Consider the following 25,552-nt stretch of genomic DNA (forward strand, 5'->3'; position numbering starts at 1 on the left):
TTCCACAATTGCTACTGAGAACGCATTCCGTGCTCTCACAACTCTCTGCGTAAAGAACCCGCCTCTGACATCCCCTCTATACTTTCCGCCAAATAGCTTGAAACTATGACCCCTCATGTTAACAATTTTTGCGCTGGGAAAAAGTCTCTGGCTATCTACTCTATCTCTGCCTCTCATTATCTAGTACACCTCAATTAGGTCCCCTCTCTTCCTTCTTTTTTCCAATGAAAAAGTCCGAGCTCAGTCAACCTCTCTTCATAAGATAAGCCCTCCATTCCAGGCAGCATCCTGGTAAACCTCCTCTGAACCCTCTCCGAAGCATCCACATCTTTCCTATAATAGGGCGACCAGAACTGGACACAGTATTCCAAGTGCGGTCTAACCAAAGTTTTATAGAGCTGCAACAAGATCGCACAGCTCTTAAATTCAGTCCCCTTGTTAATGAAAGCCAAAACCCCATATGCTTTCTTAATAACCCTGTCCACTTGGGTGGCAATTTTAAGGGATCTATGTACCTGCACACCAAGATCCCTCTGTGCCTCCACATTGCATAATGTTGAAAGTTGAGTACAGGATTCTTGGCAATCATCAGTGACCATTCCACTTTTGACCCCATAATGGGGAGAACACCATCAATGAAACAGCTCAAGATGGTTGGGCCTGAGGAACTCGAGCAGAGATGTCCTGGAGCTGAGATGAATCATCTCTAAGCATCACAAGCATTCTTTTCTGCCAGTTCTGCAGAAGAGCCATCTGCACTCGAAATGTTTACTTCTTTCTCCACAGATGCTGTCAGACCTGCTGAGTTTCTGCAGCATTTTCCATTGTTGTTCTTGTGTGCTAGGTATGCCTCCAACCAGAAGAGGGTTAATCTCCCAATTCCCATTGACTCTAGTTTTGCTGGGACTCTCTCGTGCAACACTGTCAAATGTGGCCTTGATGTCAAGGGCAGTCACTCTCGCCCCACCTCTGGATTCTGCACATTTGTCATTGTTGTAATGAGGCCAGGAGCTGAGTGGCCCTGGTGGAACCTAAATTCAGTGTCAATGGTCAGGTTATTGCTCAGAAAGTGCTGTTTGGTAGCAGAGTTGATCATACTTTCCATCACTGCATGATTTAAATGACCTCAATCACTGGAAGTGAACAAAGGGAAATACTAATTAGTGAGATAATAGTGTGTGAGGAAACTCCTTTAAGACATCAACACCACTGCAGCCCAGTTGGTTTTTTTAAATTGTAAATTCTATGCCAGAGGATGGGGAATTCTCTGATTTGTTTATCAGGCTTCTAAAGTGAAGGTCATTTTCTATATCTTCATATAGTATATTTCAAAAGTGGGAGTCCCACCCAACTTGAACCTTATGATATGTCATACGATTGAGTAGAGATTACAATGGTTATAAACTTGTGTCGTAGGGTTATGGAAATATACACAAGGTATGGGAGAGCTGCAATGACAATTTATTGTGATGGAGAGCGGAATGTGAATATTGCTGAAAAAAACTGTCCTGATGATTGTCTTGCAATCATCAGGACAGTTCACAAGAAATACCTTTGAAAAAGGAAGTGATTGCCTGTGTGCAGTTTTCATTTTCTCCCCGTGCCTGTGTGGGTTTCCTCTGGGTGCTCCGGTTTCCTCCTGCAGTCTAAAAATGTGCCAGTCAAGTGGATTGGCCATGGGAAATTCCCCCTTGGTGTCCAAGGGTGTGCAAGCTTGGTGCGTTAGCCCAGGTAAATGCGGTAGTTACTGTAGGAAAGAGAGGTGAGGGGGTCTGGATGGGATGCTCTTTGGAGGTCTGTGCAGACTTGATGGCTGCATGTTCTCTCCCTGCACTGTAGGGTGTCTGTGGGGTTTATGCATACGAAACTGCAAGGTTGAAATTTCTCAGCAGAAAAGAAAACAGGAAAAGAATTGGTTTGAACCATGTGTCATCGAAATCATATTTGCACTTTAGTTTCAAAGGTTCAGTGTCATTAATAGGATGGTATAAATTGAAGTGAATATTTTTAAAATATTTTTTGTAATTATTAAAACCTGCTCTTCCATGCAATCTTCCCAGATCTTGAGTAACTGGCGGGAAGAACGTTACCAGGATGATATAAAAGCCCGACAGATGATGCACGAAGCTCTGCAGCTGCGTTTGAATCTGGTGAGACAGTGGCACAGCTCGCTTCAGAAATATTTGTTTTTGTGAAACAAAAATTGAGAGACCCTCCCTCAAACTGAGGAAGCACAGGAAGGCATTTCATAACCCCTGGGCATCTTGGCCCCACAATGGATAGTGTTGGTGGAATTGTGTATTATCCCATGTCTCTTCTGCCACTCTGGAGGGTGTAGAGTGTGATCGTTTCTGGCATCTTTGAGGGATTGTCAGAAGGATGTGATGTCATCTTTAATGTCAGCATCGCCCTTGTCCAAGACACCAGTGAGCCTGAGCTGTGAATGTCAATTACCTTACAGAGCTGTAGTGGGTGCCTTTACCCTACAGAGCTGTAGTGGGAGAGATTACCCAAATATGCAGCAGCGTTGTAAAGTCAAGAAAGCAGCACTGTTAACAGTTTGTAAAGTTGCAAGCCATTAAGAAGGTAAGCATTCTCTCGGACAGCAAGCGATTCGGGGTAAAATAAAAAAAAAATGAAGAGTTGTTACAGATATATGGGCTCGTGGTGGGAACAGTGTGTACAGTTTTAGTATCCTTAGAATGTGCTTTATGATCCATTGGATTGTTCCCTGGTGTGAGAGATAAGCAGAATGGGCCAATATTCTCTGTGGATCAGATGAATGATAGGTAATCTCACTGAAAACTTTTAGGGCTGGTCCGGTTTGATTCTGGGAAACTCTTGCCCCAAGGCGATGCCTACAGCAAGGGCTCAGAGTTTCAGGATCAAGGTTACATCATTGCAGACTGCTATGAAAGTTGGCAGCTTCTTTCATAGGGAGTTGTGAATGCTCAGCTGTCAAATGGATTCAAACCTGAAAGTGACAAATTTTTGGACATTAAAGAAAATCGAGGGATATTGACAAAGTAAAAAAGTCACACAACAGGTTATAATCCAGCAGGTTTATTTGGAAGCACTAGCTTTTGAGGCACTGCCTTTTCATCAGGTGGTTCTTTCTTCCTCCTTTAGTGCGTTAGAGAGGCAGTGTGGGAAGATGGCCTCGATACCCAACATTTGTCTTAAACTTGCATGAGGAATTGAATGGAATCCTTCTGCTCCTGTGATGTTCTTGCATATGGTTTTAATCTTGGGCAGGAAAATGAGCACTATTTTTAATCAAGATGACATGATGATATCAGGCAAAACTTCATGATCAATTTTTGTCACTATATGGTGGGGGGAGGGGAAAGATTTTGTTTTCTGAGTGCTTCTGGAGGCAGTAATGTCTTTTGAATGGTCAATAGAAATGGTTAAAACTGTGTGGTTGCTGGGCTTTGGCTACTGTGAGCATAACCGTGGACAAAAATATAATTCTAAACCACATCTTTCGAAAAGTTCCTTGTAGCTGTGCTGTGAAATCAGGCCATAAATGCGACCAGCCCGAGTACCCAATATTATGACTGATATCAAGTGAGTTTCATTTAAATGTTGTAAAACTGGGCTTTCATGGCTTCAGAAGTGTGCATTTTAAACAATGTTCCTGGATATCAGTCTCTCCAAAAGGAAAAGTTCTTCTGCTGACATTGAGGGGGTCCCTGTTTTGACCCATCATTATCTCTGTTGCTGGAGTTACGGGTCAGGTGACCATGTGAAGCAAGCTTGTAAACTGGCACTAATAGCCCAGTCTCTCACTCTCACTCTCACTCTCACTCACTCTCTCTCACTCTCACTCTCACTCTCACTCACTCTCACTCACTCTCTCTCACTCACACTCACTCTCACTCACTCTCACTCACACTCACACTCTCTCTCTCACTCTCTCTCTCACTCTCTCTCTCACTCACTCTCTCACACTCTCTCACTCTCTCACTCTCTCTCTCACACACTCTCTCACACTCTCTCACACACTCTCTCACACACTCTCTCTCTCACTCTCTCTCTCACTCTCTCTCTCACTCTCTCTCTCACTCTCTCTCTCACTCTCTCTCTCACTCTCTCTCTCTCTCAGGCCACTGTTGGAAAGGGGTTTGAAAGAAATTGGATTGAGCGACTTGGGGTGGTCTTCTTGAATGTGGGGCTGTGGTAAAGTATGTAGGTGATTATATCTGGCCCAAGGACGTTGGATGGCATAGATGGAAGCAATGATTCTGGAAGCAAGGAGGCTCAGTGGTTAGCACTGCTACCTCGCAGCGCGCAGGGACCTGGGTTCAATTCCAGCCTCGAACGACTGTCTGTGTGGAGTTTGCACATTCTCCCCGTGTCTGTGTGGGCTCCCTCTGGATACTACAGTTTCCTCCCACTGTCCAAAGATATGCAGATTAGGTGGATTGGCCGTGGTAAATTATTATTAATACACAGGATGAGGTCATCACTGGCTGGACCAGAATTTTTGCCCATCTCTAATTGTCTAGAGGGCAGCTAAGAGTTGAGAATTGTGGGTCTGGAGTCACATGTCGACCAGAGAAGGGAAGGTTGGCACTTTTCTTCCCTGAAGGACTTGCCCATTGTCCAGTAATGTGTAACCAAGGTGGATTAGCCATGGGACATATGGATAGGGGAGGGGTTGGTTCTGGGTGGGATGTTCTTCTGAGGATCAGTGTAGACTCAATGGGCTGAATGGCCTGCTTCCGTACCATAGGGATAAGTTGGTTCTATGCTTCTGTGGTTTTTTTTTTGTTTGCAAGTACTGATCCTGGTGAATGTGGGAGAAGGAACATTGCTCTGTATTGAATGTTATGAGATGTTGAGAGAATTTCTCTACCCTATTCTGATTCACAATTCTGAGCAAACATTCAAAATTCTTATAAAGATCTGACTTGGTCTGCTCAGCTAGCTCTTCACTTTGGAAAATATTACCATTTGTATAATAAATAGTATTTATTGTCGTTCTATTTAATTGTAAACAATGTATCATTCTTGTGGGGATAACTGTTTGGATGTGTCTTTCTAGGTTGGTGGGATGTTTGACACTGTCCAGCGCAGTACCCAGTGGACCACAGACTGGGCTCTACTGCTACTTCAGATAATTACCTCAGGAACCGTCGATGTGCAGACTAACAAGTAATTTCTTTTTTATTAATAATGAATCAAAAGATTGCATTAAATAACTTATCAGAACTTTAATTTTTTTGAACAGCCGTGAGATTGATTGCACAGCTGATTCAAACACTAAAAGTTTTGCTAAGTTTTTTTATATGCTCACACCTTCACCGACTTCTCAACCTGAATAAATTAGTGTTCGTGGCATAGCTTTGTTGAAATGAGCAGAGGTTCTGATTGCCTAGCGTCATGTTTTCCAATCTTTGGCTCAGGTGTTTCAGCTCTTTCACATATTTCTGTTTTTCTCTTTGCTTTCCCCTCTTTGATTCCACCTGTTTCGCTTCATTGTGAGGTATTGTGCGAGTCCTAGAAACTAGGTCCACAAAGACACAAATTATAAGCAAAAGTGGGCCATTCGTCCCCTCAAAGCTGCTCCATCATTCTATGGATGATCTATGTGTGTTTCAAGTCCTACATTCCCAGCTTATGTTGGCATGTATCATCGATGACAGTGAACAAAATCCAAAGGCACTGTCAGTTCTTCCATCAAGTGGAATAATGCATGTGAGCTTTTGCCTCATGCTCTGCAAGGATTACCTAGTTTCTATTGTAGGTGCAGGCCAGTTAAAGTTGGGCGTTGACTTTCCTCATTGTCTTTCCCAGTGAACTCTTCACCACCGTGCTGGACATGTTAGGGGTTTTGATCAATGGGAGCCTGGCGTCAGATCTATCCAGTACCTCCCAGGGAGGATCTGAAGAAAACAAGCGCGCCTACATGAACCTAGTGAAGAAATTAAAGGTGAGTCAGACACACCATTCTTAACCCGCAAACCAAAATGTTAGAAATCGGAAGCAAAATCAGAAAATGCTGAGATACTCACAAGAACAGACAGTACTTGTATAATGAGAAACCAACTTACCATTTCAGGTCATCAATGATCCATCAGAATAGCTGGGTTCTTGTGTTACGTTTGATACTTTGGGTTATCTATTTTATGAGGTTTCCATCACTCTTTACTGGATGACTTGATATTCAATGTTACATATAACAATTTACACACCTTTCTGCTAAACCACCGCCCCCAATATCTTGGTAGTTTTCACAATAAAGTTAAGAACATCCTGCTGTGGAATCCATTGTGAAACATTCTGCTGCTAAGGTGAGTGTCCTCAGAAGACCAGGAAGTCTAATTACCAGAAGTCCTTGCATCAGTCAGATGCTGCTTATCGTTGCTGAGGGAGGTTGATCGGCAGGTGCTGCTATATTTCCAACCACCCAGGGCAGGGAATGTCGTGTGAAATGACTGTTATAATACTTTAATGGCATTTAAATACAGCTGATGCATGGTGTGTAAGCAGACAGACCCCAGAGAGCAAGCAGGTTCTATCCTGGAGTCCATTCACAAGTCGATTTGTACACAGGATTATATTTGTAAGTACAATGAAACATTCATATGTCAGATCATAAAATTACACCCCTGTATGGGATTGCTTTTTAAGAGTGAGCATTTGTAACTCAGACATTTCTAAACCAGGATCCTATTTATATATAAGAAGACTTCTGGTCAATAAATTAAGCAGTCTTAAACTCACTCAGCCCATTTAGTGAATGCCAGTACAACTTTTATGCACTATTTCAATTTGTCCTTCATTGGGTTACTAATTTGTATTCTGCATTCTAGCACTTCAGAGAACCGTAATATTTCCTTTTAGTTCTTGACTGAATATGAACTAACCAAATTTTACATCCTTAGCTTCCGACTGACTGGTGGCATAAATGTGATACTTCATGGTGCAGACCTGCAGCTGTGTTGGCGAATTATATCACGCTATCTTAACCATGTAAAAAGTGGTGGTGTAGTGGTTATGTCACTGTATTAGTAATCCAGAAATCCACATTCTGGAGACGTGGGTTTGAATCCAGCCATGGCAGATGGTGAAATCTGAATTCAGTAAGTATCTGGAATGAAATGCTTGCTAATCACAGCCAATCACTGTTGGTTACCATTAAAATAAATGTGCTATCCGTATAGGGGAGGTGATAGACTAGTGGTATTATCACTGGACTGTAACTACAGAGACCCAGACAGTGTTCTGGGGACCCAGGTTCGAATCCCACCGTGGCAGATGGTGGAAGTCTATAGTAAAAAGAAAGTGTGGAATTAAGAGTCTAATGATGTTGATTGTCAGTAAAACACCCATCTGCTTCACTAATGCCCTTTTGGGAAGGAAACAGTCATCTTACCTATTCTGGCCTACATGTGACTCCAGACCCACAGCAATGTGGTTGACTGCCCTCTGCGGTGGACAATAAATGTTGGCCGAGCCAATGATTTTTTTTGTAGAAATGCTAGCCTATGCTATGTGATCTGTTCCTTTCCTGCATCCTTCTGCCTGAATAGTGACGTTTGAGGAAGGGAGAAGGTTCACTAAGCGAGATTTGGCTGTCTTTTTGTCAGCATGCTCCACTTGAGGAAGTAGTTAACTAGTACATACTGTACTTGCACTCATTGGAACATGAGGCAATTTGACTTCCAAGCACAAACCACAATCCTGGATGGCTCATGAACATGATGCATTCAGAGCAAGTCAGGCGCCATAGAAATCTGTCCTTACGAGTTTGTGTAACATGCTGCAAGTTTGCCAGTAGCTGGGTGCAAAGGGAAGGCAAATAGAATATTTCCCAAAAGGGAAGGGAGCATGAAAATAGTTCAGTCTTGCTAAAGCTACACAAAGTAGTAATAAGATCACAGCTGGACCACTGTAAACAGTGTTGGTCCCCTTATGCAAGGAAAGATCTAGTGGCATTGGATGCAGTCCAGAGAAGGTACACTAGGCTGGACCTGATGTTTCTTTTTATTTGACCCATTTTTCTAAAAAAAAACTGCTCAGAGAGGTTATTAGCCAAGGAAAAATTAACAAAGTATCCCACTCGTTGCAGCTACTGTATTCTTGGGCTGGCTAATTCCCCAATGTCTGTGGCCACATTGTTTGCAAAGCCAGAATTTGCGCTCTCTTCCCCCAGCCCTGTCCCTTTACTCCTCCTTATACCATCCATTCTTGATTTCATATTGGCAGCATTCAGCTGATGTTAAACTAAAATCTCCTGATCTCTGAGAAGTTGCAGTGACTTCCAGAGTATTACACACACAGATCATAGTTTTCATTTTTAGCATAGAAAGTTAAAATGGAAAAGGTTTTTTTTGCTTGAAGGTATATAGTTCAGTCCCAATGGCTAATTTTATTTTCATTCATGGGATGAGGGCAATACTAACCAAGCCAGCATTTATTGCCCAAAGGGCAGTTGAGAGTCAACCACATTGCTGCGGGTTTGGAGTCACATGAAGGCCAGGCCAGATAAGGATGGCAGTTTCCTCCCCTAAAGGGCATTGGTGAACCAGATAACTTTTTCCAACAATCGACAACAGATTCACAGCCAGCATTAGACTCTTACTTCCAGATTTTACTGAGCTCAAATTTCACCATCTGCTTTGACAGGGTTTGAATCCTGGTACCTGGGACGTTACCCGGGTCTCTAGATTATAGCCGAGCGATAATACCACTAGGCCATTGCTTCCCAAATGCAGGCATCGTGATGCCAGTACCATCCTCTCCACTCAGCTGGCAAAACCTAGCAGCTGAGATCCTGCAGGGAATGAGCAGTGCCATACAACACAAGAAGAGAGTTATTGGCACCAACAGCAAAGAGGGAATCTACATCCTGGGCGGCACGGTGGCACAGTGGTTAGCACTGCTGCCTCACAGCGCCTGAGACCCGGGTTCAATTCCCGACTCAGGCGACTGTGTGGAGTTTGCACGTTCTCCCCGTGTCTGCGTGGGTTTCCTCCGGGTGCTCCGGTTTCCTCCCACAGTCCAAAGATGTGCGGGTCAGGTGAATTGGCCATGCTAAATTGCCCGTAGTGTTAGGTAAGGGGTAAATGTAGGGGTATGGGTGGGTTTCGCTTCGGCGGGTCGGTGTGGACTTGTTGGGCCAAAGAGCCTGTTTCCACACTGTAAGTCTAATCTAATCCTTTTGTCTTTCATGTGTCTCTATCTTTCCACTTACTTCTAATTGCTCTCGTGCCATTTCTCAGTGTCTTGTTTACCCAGATGCCATGTTCACTGCAAGCCGTAGTATAGCGTGTCTTTTTTATTCACTCATGGGACATGACCATTGGCTGTGTGGTCCAGCGTGTGTCTGTAGGCAGGCCACACAAAGTGGGTCAAATCAGCGCTCTCACATCAGTCACCAGTAACAGAAATGCTTATTTTAAAATGGAGTTCCAATGTGTTCCGTAACATGGGGTGACACGGTGGCTCGGTGGTTGGCAATGCTTCCTCTCAGCACCAGGGACCTGGGTTCGATTCCAGCCTTGGGCGACTGTCTGTGTGGAGTTTGTACTTTCCCCCGGTATCTGCTTGAGTATGCTCTGGTTTTTTTTTAGATTAGATTACTTACAATGTGGAAACAGGCCCTTTGGCCCAACAAGTCCACACCGACCCTCCGAAGCACAACCCACCCTGACCCATTCCTACATTTACCCCTTCACCTAACACTACGGGCAATTTAGCATGGCCAATTCACCTAACCTGCACATCTTTGTGACTGTGGGAGGAAACCGGAGCATCCGGAGGAAACCCACGCAGGCACAGGGAGAACGTGCAAACTCCACACAGTCAGTCGCCTGAGGCAGGAATTGAACCGGGTTTCTGACGCTGTGAGGCAGCAGTGCTAGCCACTGTGCCACCGTGCTGCCCACAGTCCAAAGATTAAGTGGATTGGCTATGCTAAATTGCCCATGGTGTCCAGAGGATGTGCAGGCTAGGTGGATTAGCCATGGGAAATGTGGGGTGACAAGGATAGGTGCGGGGTTGAAAGTGGTGGAATGCTCCTTGCAGGGTCAGTGCAGACTCAATGGGCCAAATGGCCTCTTTCCACACTGTAGGAATCGTGTGATTTCAGGATGGTGCAAATGAAACTAAGAGAGAGGAAACAGCTGTGTTAAGTTCCAGCAATACCGTGCATGCTTCATACAATTTAAGTAGTCCCCAGAGCTATTTGCATACCAAAGATGGTTGTCTGGTATACAGAGAAGATATGGGGGCTGTAAGCTCTAGTAAAAATACATTTAAATTCATGATATTTGATTGAATTTAGAAAGGATTTTTATACATTGATCTCCACAGCAAAGTAAGTAGCTCTCTCCCAACCTCTGCTTTTGACTGACTGTCAAAACACATGTGAGATACCTTCCTCTGCATTTTCAGTGGAGATATTTAAAATAAAGCTGTGGTTGCTTGTGGTAAGTGGAATACAGACTGGTACTTTATGCAAATACAACAAGTATTAATGTGTTATATTCTTCTGTGTCTGAGTTCTGTATGTGTCAGCAACGTGTCAGGCTATGCATTAGTACTATATGGAAAAAGAAAACCCCAAAGAACTGCAGATGCTGGAAGTCAGAAACAAAAAGAGAATCGCTCGATAAAGACAACAGCATCTTGGGGGAGAAAGTAGAGTTAACATTTCGGGTCCAGTGACCCTTCTTCAGTACTGATTGTAGCTATGAAAAGATTAGTATTTATACTAAAGAAGAGGTGGAGCGGGCTGGAGAAAACTATAGGTGAAGAGAGAGAGAAGCAGTTGGGTAGACAAATCCGCCACAAATTCACCTGCACCTCCGCACACATCATTTACTGCATCCGCTGCACCCGATGTGGCCTCCTCTATATTGGGGAGACAGGCCGCCTACTTGCGGAACGTTTCAGGGAACACATCTGGGACACCCGGATCAACCAACCCAAACACCCCGTGGCTCAACACTTCAACTCCCCCTCCCACTCCATCAAGGACATGCAGGTCCTTGGACTCCTCCATCGCCAGACCATAGCAACATGACGGCTGGCGGAAGAGCATTTCATCTTCCGCCTAGGAACCCTCCAACCACAAGGGATGAACTTAGATTTGTCTAGTTTCCTCATTTCCCCTCCCCCCACCTTGTCTCAGACTAATCCCTCGAACTCAACACCGCCCTCCTAACCTGCAATCTTCTTCCTGACCTCTCCGCCCCCACCCCCGCCCCCACCCCCACCCCCACTCCGGCCTATCACCCTCAGCTGACCTCCTTCCACCTATCGCATTTCCAACGCCCATCCCCAAGTCCCTCCTCCCTACCTTTTATCTTAGCCTGCTGGACACACTTTCCTCATTCCTGAAGAAGGGCTTATGCCCGAAACGTCGACTCTCCTGCTCCTTGGATGCTGCCTGACCTGCTGCGCTTTTCCAGCAACACATTTTCAGCTCTGATCTCCAGCATCTGCAGTCCTCACTTTCTCCCAGACAAAGAAGTGGATAAAGGTCAGCATGAGAGAGCGAATAGCAGTTAAGCATAGAATCCCTACAGCACAGAAACAGGAGGTTCGGCACTGACCCTCCGAAGAGCATCCCACCCAGCTCCACATACCGCCCTATCCCTGTAACCCTGTATTTCCCATGACCGTCCACCCAGACAGCACACAATGGGCTATTTAACATGGCCGATCCATTTAGCCTGCACATTGTGGGAGGGAAATCAGAGCACCCAGAGGAAACCCACACAGATACAGGGAAAATGTGCAATCTCCACACAGTCGCCTGAGGCTGGAACCAAAGCCGAGTGGCTGGCACTATGAGGCAGCTGTGCCAACCACTGAGCCATCATGCCACCATTAATGTGAATCATTACTGGCTGACAATGGGTTGTTTGTGGTAGTAGCCCATGTGACAACAAGGCCTGGTGTGTGTCTGGGGGTTGGGGTATGGACATGGGAGAAGGTGCTCAGGCCCTAAAATAATTGAACTCAATATTGACTCCAGAAGGCTGTAAGGTTCTCGAGCTGAGAACGAGATGGTGTTTTTCTAGCTTTGTTGAAGCACTGCAGCAAGCCCAAGACAAAGATGTTGGCCATGGGGCATGGTGGGATGTTGAAGTGGTAGGCACCTGGAAGCTCAGGGTCATTGTTGTGGACAGAGCAAAGGTGTCCTGTGGAGCAGTCACCCAGTCTGCGTCATGTTTCCCCAGTGCAGATGAGACCATATTGTCAGCAGCAAATACAGTCGACTGGATTGAGTGAAGTGCAGGTAAATCACCTGGGACAGTGTGTCAGGGCCTTGGATAGGGAGGAGGGAGGAAATAAACAGGGAGGTGTTACACCTTCTGTGATTGCACCTCAATCTGCAATGTTTGCATTGTTTGATTCCTAGATCGTAAATACTCCTGTGTCTTTAAACTCTACAATCTTGTGGCTTCATTCTTTAAGTAGATAATTGCAATTTCAAGAATGCATTACCCTCTCCAAATAAGATCAGAACAGCTGTCAAAACAGAAACAACAAGATATTCCAAATAATTATCTTTCTATTTACCTTTTGCTTCTTAGCTATTTGTATACATGGTATCTCAAATCGGACAGGCATTTCTTGGAGTCTAATGATGTCATAACCAGGAAGCTAGGTCCTCTGACACCCGGAAGTGGCAAGGACAGACCACTATAAATACCGGAAGAAACATCAAAGAAGCGCTTCGCAGGAGGCTCCAGAGCACTGATGATGTCGCCTAGCCAGGGGATGAAACGTTTGCAACAAAAACTTCCAGCTCGGCGAACAGAACCACAACTAGGTCCTCTCTTTTGAGAATCCACCTCCCCAGTCCCCCATCCCATCATCCTTACCCTCCACCCCGATGCCCCCTGCTCCCATGCCCACCCCCGGCCAATCTTAAGGGGCCAGCACATGGACCAATACACATTATTTTCCCAGCCTCTGGGCCCTCCCATTATGTTGGACACGACCCCTGGCATTGCTGTTATCAATTCCATCAGGAAAACATGCCATCATTTCAATCCATTACCGAACTTCACCCTTTGACTTCTGAAGCCAGATGCCAATCCAACCCAGATATGAGGAGCATGAAAGCCTTCAATTTTAAGTCGACTTACTGAATGTAAAGCAGTCGGCCAACATGGATGGACTTTCCAATAAGGACAAAAATTCCACAAAATTGGCATGAGAACTGCACTGAACTCCAGCCAAATTTAAGAGAGGAACATTCAGAGGTGTATTGGACACCAGTTGGAGATTAGCATTGAAAGCATTTTGGACGGCTCCATGGTACCTGATCTAATTGTAGCCGCATAAACATGCATTATCTGGGTATGGCTCTTCCAGATGTGTGTTTGGCTGCAAGACCAAGTGTACAGCCCAATAGTTTCCAGTTTTTCTACCTTGAACTTTTAACTTCAGTTACATATTTTAGACAGTTGCATAATGGAACCACTGCAGTTAGGAGTGTTTGTGCTGTTCTTTCTCTTGGTAACACTGTTAAGCCATTCAGTTGAGGGAGTGTGTAATAGATTTACACCTCAGCTGCTACTGATTCCTTCTCTGGTACCGGAGTCTTGCTACATAGTCTGGAAGGACTTCTTCCACATAACTGTCTTCAAGCATAAAGGTGTTTTATCAAAGCTTAGAACAAAGAATAATACAACGCAGAACAGGACCTTCAGCCCTCGATGTTGCACCAACCTGTGAATAAGTCTATGCCCATCCACCTACACTACCCCATCGTCACCCATGTGCTTATTCAAGGATTGTTTAAATCTCCCTAATGTGGCTGAGTTAACTACATTGGCTTCACTAAACATTACTAAGAGGAGAGAAGAATGCAAAGCTTGTCATATGTATGTTTCAAGACATAGACACAAGAAGCAGACTCAAAAAACTAGAGCATCAGTTTCTACAACATGAGAACTTGCTGATTTCTCTTTGGGGGGGCGATTACTGGTGTGGAGTTGCCCCGAAAACACTCAACTGTTCATTTTATTTCTCAGACCAAGCAATTAGACCGTGACTGGTCTGAGAGTTTCCGTGGGAATGTAGCAGAGTTCGCAGTCTCAATGAGCCTTTCACTCAGCAGAGCCATGTTTCGTGTTTCAGGTCGCTTTGAGCAACTTTTCCACTCCATTAGCGCTGCCTGACCTGCCAGGAATATCTGGCATGTTTGGATCTTATTCCCATTAGGTATGTTATGTATTTAGGGCATCACAAATTACGTTTAGCCAAGGTGCATTGTTGCAAGGACATAAATGTGAGGGTCTTTTCACTTCAACAACTTTTCTGTCAATTGCTGTCCATAGCTCATGAGCTGAAGGGACCCATGACTGACCGGTGAGAAGCAAAAGACCAGAGTGGACAAGAGGAAGATTGATGAAGGAGTTTATGCTGCACTGTCCTCTGTGGATCATGTAAAAAACAAATTCAGGGATCAGTGTCTGTAGCCGTAAGATTGTCATTACACAGGCACACAACATTCTGTATTGTCAGTCACTTCCACAAGCAATTTGTGTCTCTTAGTTTTATGGGAATCTACTCACTCTGCCTGCCATCCATCTATTAGCGTAACCCAGGTCTTTACCACAATACGCGCCAGTGATCTGTATTCCTCTTTGTTGTTATGTGCTCCTTCAGTCTGTCCAATAAAATTTGCATGAGCTCTGGTATGAATCAATAGGCTGCTTTATTTGATAAAGTTGTGAAAGCATACAGAAAAGAGCACATCCCTGGAGCACAGTACATAGAGAGCATCCCTCTGAGCTAGAAGGCCCAGATTCAAGTCCTGCTCCAGGGCTTCATGTCCGATGAAGGAGTGTTCACAACATGATCAAGCAGGTTAATTGTCAACCTCCAATCGTCCTAACACATACCAATGGCAAGCAGTGAGCATGGGAGACCTTCCTGGCCAGCCACTTGATGAAACAAAGTTTGGAGCTTTAACCATGACTCTCTAGGCCTCCAGATTTGTTTGTGAGAGAGCAGCTTAGCACAACAACACAGACTCCCAAAATAATCTGTCGCACCATGACCACAGAGAAACTGTTATGATTGAAGCCCACTAATTTCAATGAGTTTGACTTATTGGAAGTTATCAGATGAAAAGCATGCTTTGCTGTTCTGTGTTGGTGAATTATCTTTCTTGTGGTTTGAGAATTATCTCACTTCTTTGCATTTGCTGTTGTTCAGAAACCAACCCATGGGTGTTGACCTGTAGCCCAGGTAAAAACATCATCTTTCCACTCTCTTCTGTTTTCCACTCAGCACGCAGTGCAACTGACAACCTGTTCCAACTGAAGGCAGAATCTTCAAGCTAACCTGACTGTGATGTGTGCTGAATTCAGAAGCATAAAGTTGATATGGCAGTGAAGAATGTGAATGTTTGCCAGAATGTTCTGTTGCCTTCAATTTGGTTTCAAACGCCATGTTTGAATCTTCATTCCCATCTCTCAATCTTGCTGTCCTGAAAGTTTGCAGTAAGGGCTAAGTCTACCTTAAGAGATCCAGGGTCTCCCAAAAGTGAACTCCTGATATTAGCTCATTGCCCTCTGAGAACTAGTAGCCATCATAAGTAGGTGCAATTCATATGTCTCACTTCATATAACTGCTCAGTCCATAACTTTAAACGAGGTGTGGTGTGGACGCCAGGTTAAGATGGAGAATTTTTAATATTTTTTTCTGGTGCACTATGGGATTTAACACGACTGTCTCTATTTTGATTTCTTTTTCTGTCAGAAAGAACTTGGTGACAAACATTCCGAGAGCATCGACAAAGTACGTCAGCTGCTGCCGCTACCGAAGCAAACCTGTGACGTCATTACTTGTGAGCCAATGGGATCGTTGATTGACACAAAAGGCAACAAAATTGCAGGATTTGATTCTATTGACAAAAAACAGGCAGGTATTGTGTGACCAGAGTGAAGCTGTCAGCTTGTTTCAAAGTTATGCTCCTTTTTCTTGCATTTTCTTAAGGTATTGGTTCTCTCATCATTTTCACTGAAGAACATCTCTTCCAATGGAGTAATATTTAAGAACCACCCCATCTGAATGGTAATGGCATAAAACAGTCATGATGTGAAAGTACTGCATGTGTGGGGCCTTAGTGGTATTATTGCTGGACTGTTAATCCAGGGCCAAAAAGTGTGGTGCTGGAAAAACACAGCAGGGTCAGACAGCATCCGAGAAGCAGGAGAGTTAACGTTTTGGACATAAGCCCTTCATCAGGAATTCTGAAACGTCAACTCTCCTGCTCCTCAGATGCTTCCTGGCCTGCTGCACTTTTCCAGTGCCACACCTTTCAACTCTGATCTCCAGCACCTGCAGTACTCCCTTTCTGTTAATCCAGGGACCTGTGTAATGTTTGGGGGGACCCAGATTCAAATCAAGCCACAGCAGATGATGGAATTGGAATTCATTAAAAATCTGGAATTGTTCATCTAACGATGACATTGAATCCGGGTAAACACCCATCTTGTTCACTAATGTCCTTTAGGGAAGGAAACTGCCATCCTTACCTGGTCTGGCCTAGATGTGACTCCAGACCCACAGCAATGTGGTTGACATTTAATTAGGGATGGTAATTAATGCTGGCCCAGCCAGCATTGCCCACACCCTGTGAATGAGTAGATAAATAAAAATAAGTACACATTTAATGTTTCTTCTTTTGAGTAAACAGGTAGTTTTTTTACAAATATTAGGGAGAGGGATGTGCCTACTTCTTACTGCTGGGCCATCTGTAGCAGATTGAGAGGCCCAAGTGGTTATTTTACCTTACATGGTGCACAGCGAGAGCCAAAGCAAAGGAGGGTATGAAGGTAGAAGGGAGAGATTGGGGCATTGGGAAAACCCACTATGGTGAGGGCAGAAGCACGTAAAGAACAGGAGCCTAGAGAAAGTATAAACTGAGAAAAATGGAAAAAGATAGAGAGAGAGTGAGTGGGAAGTAGATGCCTTTATTCATGGCTTACTCACTAATCGTTGACGTTAGTTCGCTGTGATCTTGACCCTCTGTTCTGGCGCCCTGGAGAGACTGTACAGGCCTCCCATGGCGGATTGCAGTTTGAGAACCAATGTTTTAAGAGTTATTTCTGATTGAATAGAATCTCTACTTTGAAACCTCTCAGATTACACTATAGTTTTTGAAAGAGCAGAAGATCTTTATCCCCCAGTGACCAGGCCAACACTCATCCATTAACCAGTCCCTCTGGAACAGATAGATTAGATTAGATTAGACTTACAGTGTGGAAACAGGCCCTTCGGCCCAACAAGTCCACACCGACCCGCCGAAGCGCAACCCACCCATACATTATCCCTTACCTAACACTACGGGCAATTTAGCTTGGCCAATTCACCTGACCCGCACATCTTTGGACTGTGGGAGGAAACCGGAGCACCCGGAGGAAACCCACGCAGACACGGGGAGAACGTGCAAACTCCACACAGTCAGTCGCCTGAGTCGGGAATTGAACCCGGGTCTACAGGCGCTGTGAGGCAGCAGTGCTAACCACTGTGCCACCGTGCCGCCTAGAGTCACAGAGCTATAGAGATATGCAGCATGGAAACAGACCCATCGATCCAATCCGTCAATGCCAACCAGATATCCTAACCCAATCTTGTCCCACCTGTCAGCACCTGGCCCATATCTCTCTAAACCCTTGATATTCATATACCCATTCAAATGCCTCTTAAATGTTGCAATTGTACCAGCCTCTACCACTACTTCTGGCAGCTCATTCCATACACGTACCACCCTCTGCGTGAAAAAGTTGCCCCGTGGGTCTCTTTTATATCTTTCCCCTCTCACCTTAAACCTATGCCCTCTAGTTCTGGACTCCCCGATCGCAGGGAAAAGACTTTGCCTATTTACCCTATCCATGCCCCTCATGATTTTGTAAACCTCTATAAGGTCACCCCTCAGCCTCCAACGCTCCAGGGAAAACAGCCCCAGCCTGTCCTACAACGCAAATCCTACAACCCTGGCAACGTCCTTGTGAATCTTTTCTGAACCCTTTCAAGTTTCACAACATCTTTCCGATAGGAAGGAGACCAGAATTGCACGTAATATTCCAACAGTGGCCTAACCAATGTCCTGTACAGCTGCAACATGACCTCCCAACTCCTGTACTCAATGCTCTGACCAATAAAGGACAGCATACCAAATGCCACCTTCATTATCCTATCTACCTGCGACTCCACTTTTATAGAGCTATGAACCTGCACTCCAAGGTCTCTTTGTTCATCAACACTCCCTTGGACTTTACCATTAAGTGTATAAGACCTGCTCAGATTTGCTTTCCCAAAATGCAGCACCTCACATTTATCTGAATTAAACTCCGTCTGCCACTTCTCAGCCCATTGGCCCATCTGGTCAAGATCCTGTTGTAATCTGAGGTAACCTTCTTCGCTGTCCACTGCACCTCCAATTTTGGTGTCATCTGCAAACTTCCTAACTGTACCTCCTTATGCTCGCATCCAAATCATTTATGTAAATGACAAAAAGTAGAGGACCTAGCACTGATCCTTGTGGCACTCCACTGGTCACAGACCTCCAGGCTGAAAAACAACCCTCCACCACCACCCTCTGTCTTCTATCTTTGAGTCAGTTCTGTATCCAAATGGCTAGTTCTCTCTGTATTCCATGAGATCTAACCTTGCTAATCTGTCTCCCATGGGGAACCTTGTCGAATGCCTTACTGAAGTCCATACAGATCACATCTACTGCTCTGCCCTCATCAATCCTCTTTGTTACTTCCTCAAAAAACTCAATCAAGTTTGTGAGACATGATTTCCCACGCACAAAGCCATGTTGACTATCCCTAATCAGTTCTTGCCTTTCCAAATACATGTAAATCCTGTCCCTCAGGATTCCCTCCAACAAATTGCCCATCACCGACGTCAGGCTCACTGGTCTATAGTTCCCTGGCTTGTCCTTACCACTCTTCTTAAACAATGGCACCACATTATCCAACCTCCAGTCTTCCAGAACCTACCTGTGACTATTGATGATACAAATATCTCAGCAAGAGGCCCAGCAATCACTTCTGTAGCTTCCCACAGAGTTCTCAGGTACACCTGATCAGGTCCTGGGGATTTATCCACCTTTACCCGTTTCTAGACATCCAGCACTTCCTCCTCTATAATCTGGACATTTTGCAAGATGTCACCATCTATTTCCCTACAATCTATATCTTCCGTATCCTTTTCCACAGTAAATACTGACGCAAAATACTCTTTTAGTATCTCCCCAATTTTCTGTGGCTGCACACAAAGGCCGCCTTGCTGATCTTTGAGGGGCTCTGTTCTCTCCCTAGTTAGCCTTTTCTCTTTAATATATTTGTAAAAACTCTTTGGATTCTCCTTAATTCTATTTGCCAACACTATCTCGTACCCGTTTTGCCCTTCTGATTACTCTCTTAAGTATACTCCTACTGCCTTTATACTCTTCTAAGGATTCACTCCATATATCCTGTCTATACCTGACATATGCTTCCTTCTTTTTCTTAACCAAACCCTCAATTTCTTTAGTTATCCAGCATTCCCTATACCTACCAGTCTTTCCTTTCACCGTAACAGGAGTATACTTTCTCTGGATTCTCGTCATCTCATTTCTGAAGGCTTCCCATTTTCCAGCTATCCCTTTGCCTGTGAAGTTCTTGCCTAATACCGTCAAAATTGGCTTTTCTCCAATTTAGAACGTCAACTTTTGGATCTGGTCTATCCTTTTCCATCACTATTTTAAGTCTAATAAAATTATGGCTGCTGGCCCCAAAGTGCTCCCTCACTGACCCCTCAGTCACCTGACCTACCTTATTTCCCAAGAGTAGGTCAAGTTTTGCACCTTCTCTAGTAGGTACATCCACATACAGAATTAGAAAATTGTCATGTATGCACTTAACAAATTCCTCTCCATCTAAACCCTTAACACTATAGCAGTCCCAGCCTATGTTTGTAAAATTAAAATCCCCTAACATAACCATCCTATTATTCTTACAGATAGCTGAGATCTTCTTACAAGTTTGTTTCTTAATTTCCCTCTGACTATTGGGGGGTGTATAATACAATCCCAATAAGGTGATCATCCCTTTCTTATTTCTCAGTTCCACCCAAATAACTTTCCTGGATGTATTTCCGGGAATATCCTCCCTCAGCACAGCTGTAATGCTATCCCTTATCAAAAATGCTACTCCCCCTCCTCTCTTGCCTCCCTTTCTATCCTTCCTGTAGCATTTGTATCCTGGAACATCAAGCTGCCAGTCCTGCCCATCCCTGAGCCATGTTTCTGTAATTGCTATGATATCCCAGTCTCATGTTCCTAACTATTCCCTGAGTTCATCTGCCTTCCCTGTTCAGCTCCTTGCATTGAAATAAATGCAATTTAATTTATTAGTCCTACCCTTGTCCCTGACTGTTTGACTCACTGTTTGACTCTCCCACCGCCCCCACCCCACCCCCTGAGGACCTCCTTTTTAAATTCCTGCCTAACTCTCTGTAATCTCCTTTAAGGATCTCAACCTTTTCCCTTCCTATGTCCTTGGTTCCAATGTGGACAATGACCTCCTGCTGGCCCCTCTCCCCCATGAGAACATTCTGTACCCTTTCTGAGACATCCTTGATCCTGGTACCAGGGAAGCAACACTCCATTCTGCTTTTTTGCTGCTGGCCACAGAAACGTCTGTCTGTACCTCAGACTAGTGAATCCCCTAACACAATTGATCTCTTGGAATCCGACGTACCCCTCGTTGCATTAGAGCCAGTCTCAATGCCAGAAATTTGGCTGTTCGTGCTACGTTCCCCTGAGAATCCATCACCCCCTACATTTTCCAAAACAGCATACCTGTTTGAAATGGGTATATCCACAAAAGACACCTGCACTAGTTGCCTTACCTCTCTCACCCTTCCTGGAGTTGACCCATCTATGTGACTGTATTTGAGACTTTCCCTCCTTCCTTTAACTGCCATCCATCACATACTGCTGTTGTTGCAAATTCCTCATTGCTTCTGTCTCTCCAACCGATCCATTCGATCTGATAAGATTCGCATCCAACAGCATTTATGGCAGATATGATCCGCAGTAACCCTTGAACTCTCTTTAAACTCCCACATTTGACAAGAAGTACATATCACTGCAAAGGCCATTTTTGCTCCTTCACAATCTACAGACCCAGAAAATAACACCGCCTTATTCCTCTGCAAACACCGCCCCAGGTTACATTAATAGTTAGGGCTTATATTTTAATCAAGACATCTCTAAAAACATATAATCAAGAAAGAACCCACTCTACTCACTACTGCAGAATCTCTGTAGGCCACACTTAAAAACAACGATTAACTTATCTGATTCTGTGCTGTGAACTTTGCCCAACAGTTCCTCCAAGATCAGTTGTGAATTTCACTGTTTGTTAATTTTCCCAGATGCACTCCGATGTCCAGCGTGACATGAATTCAAACAGCAAAGGCAGTAATTGCGCAGGTTCTCTCTCTCTCTCTCTCTCTCTCTCTCTTTCTCTCTCTCCTGCAATGACTTCACCATGTGCTTCCTTTGTCTGTTCTTCTCCCCTTTAAAATTGCTGTTGTTTTGACTTTTTTTTCCCAAAGTTCCAAAACAATGCACCAGCATGTGAAACAATCATTGCTGCTCCTGCAATTCCAGGAAATCACCTCCAGCACCTAAAATACCTCAAAAAAGGAGAATGCATTCTTCACTCACTCTTTTCTGTGAGAGTTTACTATGCACAAATTGGCTGCTATATTTCTTATATTGTAACAGGTGCAGCACTTCAAAAGATGCATAACTAGTGGAAATTGTTTTGGATGGTTTGAAGTTGTGAAAGGTACAATACAAATGAAAGTCTCTTTTACTTAAATGGTGACAGAAAGTGCTGGAAGGGCTTAGCAATTCAGGCAGCTTGTGTGAATAATGAAGCGCAATAAACATTTCAGGTCATCAGAATAATTTGCATTTGCTTTTACTTATCTTGACTGTCTTGGTTGATCTTCTCGACAGAAGAGGACATTAGACTGTCACTTGATCCTCCCGTTATGTCACTGGTGTAAAAAAAAGCATAGTTTTCCAGCTCCTTTTGGTTTTGAAGGAGAGTTATTGAAATCAAAATGTTTCTACCTCCACAGATGCTACCAGACCTTTAGAGTTTCTCCAACACTATCTGCATTTATAAGAAAGTCATACTTAATAGACTCAGGACTGACTCATTATTGCACGCGTTAATTTATGTATTTATAAATGGGCTAATCTCTTCATCAAAAGCATGCTATCTACAAGAATCACTTCTCAGTTTGAGTCTTCTGCTGCATAAACAGAAAGGATGTTTGTGGGTAAAGACGGGGTAACACTAAAATAGAGAGTAACCAAAAGCTTAAACATTTATGCATTGCAGGATGAATTCTGTGCCTAAAGCTGTGAGCATTTATTTTTTTCTTACTTGTCTATTCAACTGATTTTCTTCCCTTATCATAAAATCCCTAAAGTGTAGAAGTAGGTCATTCAACCCTTTGAGTCCACACTGTCACTTTGAAGAGCATCCCACCCAGACCCATCCCATCCTTGTAACCCTGCATTTTCCCAAGGCTAATTCATCTAGCCTACACCTCTTTGGATTGTGGGTGGAAACCTGAGCACCCAGAGGAAACCCATGTAGACACAGGGAGAACGTGCAAACTCCACACAGACAATCGCCAGAGGCTGGAATTGAACCCAGGTTCCTGGCATTGAGAGGCAGCAGGGCTAACCATTGAGCCACCATGCCACCTCATCTGTCAACATATCGTCACATTGATGTTTGATATCCTTCAGTGCCTGACCCACGCTTCAGTCCTGATGGCAGGAGTTGTGGGCAATTCACTGGGGAGACTATTTCCATAATCTTGCACTTACCCAGAAAGTGCATGCATCCAATTTCAACAGAATGTGAAGAGATTTCATAGCAACAAGGAGCAGGTTTAGTTCATCACTTTGTGCTCCCTCTCTTAAACAAAAATACGTTCCAATAATTTCGACTTCCCAACCTGGCTGAGTTTCCACCCTTAAAACTAAGAACACAAAGGCTTGCGTTTAAAATAATATTTCAGTCATACATTTATTAAGCAAAAATGAATCTAACCAAAATAAAAACAAAGAATTGCAGATGCTGGAAGTCTGAAACAGTAATCGCTAGAGAAACTCAACGGGTCCGACAGCCTCTGTGGAGAGAGAACAGAGTTAACATTTGAAATCCAGTGAGCCTTTGTCAGTCCAATCTCAAAACTGGACTTAAAACATTAACTCTGTTTTTCTCTCTACAAAGGCTGCATGATCTGCTGAGTTCCTCCAGCACTTTCTGTTCTTGTTTCAGAAAATCTAACCATCTCCTCTTGATGTTCAATATCATAACCATCGCTCAATCTCCTACTAACAACATCCTGGAGTTCGTAAAAGAGAAAATACTGGAAAATCTCAGCAGGTCTGGCAGCATCTGAAAGGAGAGAAAAGGGCTGATGTTTCGAATCTAACTGACCCTTTATCTACCAGACCTGCTGAGATTTTCCAGTATTTTCCCTTTTGGTTTCAGATTCCAGCATCAGCAGTAAGTTTCTTTTATCCTGGAGTTAGCGTTGACTAGAAACTGAACTAGACCAGCCATTACATACAGTGTTATGAGAGGAGGTCAGAGGCTAGGAATCCTGCTCTAGGTATCTTATATCTTGTTTCCCCAAGCCATGGCCACCATCCAAAAGGTACAAGTCAGGATTGTGAGGAATCCTGATGAAACTCTACAATGTTTTTGCGTGGACATAGTTCCAGCAGCACTCAAGTCTGGCACTATGCCGGACAAAGCAACCTTTTCACTCATTTCACCATGAGTGTGTGCTGCCTACAATTGGCACTGCATCAACTCACCAAGACTCCCTTTAACAGCCAACCTGCAAATCCCTAAACTCCATCACTTATAATGAGAAGTGCAGCTGATCCATCTGATCACAAACATCTAGAAGATCTTGTCCAAATCGTACACCATCCTGACTCGGAATTGCGTCACCAGTCTTTCACTGTTGCTAAGTGGAAATCTTGGACCCCCCCCCCCCGACAGCATTGTGGGTGAAATCCCTACCCTCTGCATTATTTTAAAATGGAAGTTCACCCTAACTTCACCAGAGTAATTCGGAATGGGCAATAAATGTTGGTCTGGCCAACAACACCTAGTTCCCATGGTCCCACAAAACCGCAGGTAATTGTCCAGTCTGTGCAATGTCTGCTGAATTATCAGAGAATTGGATGGAGCTTCAAGTAGGGTGATTGGCTAAACTGGCTCAGGCATCCTAACTAAATGGCTTTATTGCTGATTGGAACTTTTCCTTGTCTCCTCTTAGTAGCACAGGGAGGATTATTGGTAAGGTTTCAGAGCATGTTTTCACTGTGTTTATATAAGTTTTGCACTGTTACATTTGACCTAATATTTCTTTGTTTTAATCTAAATGGCAATCCATTCTGTGTGCTCCAGGGTCTCCAGGTGTCAACAAAACAGAAGGTCAACCCTTGGGATTTATTTGAGGGACATAAAAATCCAGCACCGCTCTCCTGGGCCTGGTTTGGCACGGTGCGTGTCGATCGGAAAGTTATCAAGTACGAAGATCAACATCATCTCCTCTTGTACCACACTCATCCCAAACCAAAACCAAGGAGTTACTACCTGGAACCTTTACCACTCCCTCCAGAGGATGAGGAGGAACCTCCTACCCCAGTCTCCCTGGACTCTGAGAAGAAACCAATTGAAATTTCTGATCAGAGCAAAACCAATCAGGAGGAGGAGAAGAAGACCAAGAGCAGGAAAAGGAAGCCAAAGTCGTCCGCATCGAGAACTGACGTAAGGAATATTTTATACTATGTTACCTATTGCTTTCCTGTTTCTTTCTGTCCACACTTCTTTTGCAGTTCAAATGAAGGACAGCATCCTATCAATCTTGTAGGTTTTCCTTAAGGACAGGGTAATTGAAGGTTAGGCCACTGCAGGATGGATGGAATTGAAATACAAATAAACCAAGTGAACCTCAATGGCTTCTCCTGTTTCCTTTGGTCCTCCTTGTCCCTTGAAAGCATCATTTGACACATTAAACTAAGCCTTTTTGAAGCGAGAACTCCAGATTTCTATTCTGCTTCGTGTGGAAAAGCTGCATTTTAATTTCAGTCCAGAATGGCCCAAATCTAACCTTCAGATTGACCACTGTCTTTCTGAATCCCTCTTTCTGACAATGGAGCATCTTTGTGTCTACCCATCGATTTCTTTTCATCATTGTAAACACCTCAGTAAAATTGCTCCCAACCTTCTAAATGCACGCAGATAAAACATACATTTCTGTCGCCTATCTCTATAATCTGAGCCTTTAGATACTGGTGTGTTTATCCTACTGCTTCTCTGAGGAATATCTCCTCCTTGGGATGCTCTGCCAAAGTTCATAGAATTCCAGATAGGATCTGACCAAGACTCTCCACAACTTTGCCCCTTTTTATTCCAAACCCCTTGAAGATAAAGACTTAACATTCCATTTGCGGCTT

The 25,552-nt window shown here is 44.0% G+C and overlaps 1 protein-coding gene across 5 annotated transcripts in view; it reads left to right on the forward strand.

Moving 5' to 3' along the window:
- LOC132821781 (mediator of RNA polymerase II transcription subunit 12-like protein) overlaps positions 1 to 25,552 on the forward strand; it is a 604,412-nt gene that overhangs the window by 502,024 nt on the left and 76,836 nt on the right. For all 5 annotated transcript variants that reach the window (XM_060834551.1, XM_060834553.1, XM_060834556.1 and 2 more), the window contains 5 exons: positions 2,061 to 2,150; positions 5,051 to 5,160; positions 5,803 to 5,938; positions 15,742 to 15,903; positions 24,501 to 24,863. In XM_060834551.1, the coding sequence (XP_060690534.1) occupies positions 2,061 to 2,150; positions 5,051 to 5,160; positions 5,803 to 5,938; positions 15,742 to 15,903; positions 24,501 to 24,863 (861 nt within the window). The remainder of the gene's footprint in view (positions 1 to 2,060; positions 2,151 to 5,050; positions 5,161 to 5,802; positions 5,939 to 15,741; positions 15,904 to 24,500; positions 24,864 to 25,552) is intronic.

Source organism: Hemiscyllium ocellatum, chromosome 13 (assembly GCF_020745735.1).
Source record: "Hemiscyllium ocellatum isolate sHemOce1 chromosome 13, sHemOce1.pat.X.cur, whole genome shotgun sequence".
NCBI classification, from domain to species: domain Eukaryota; kingdom Metazoa; phylum Chordata; class Chondrichthyes; order Orectolobiformes; family Hemiscylliidae; genus Hemiscyllium; species Hemiscyllium ocellatum.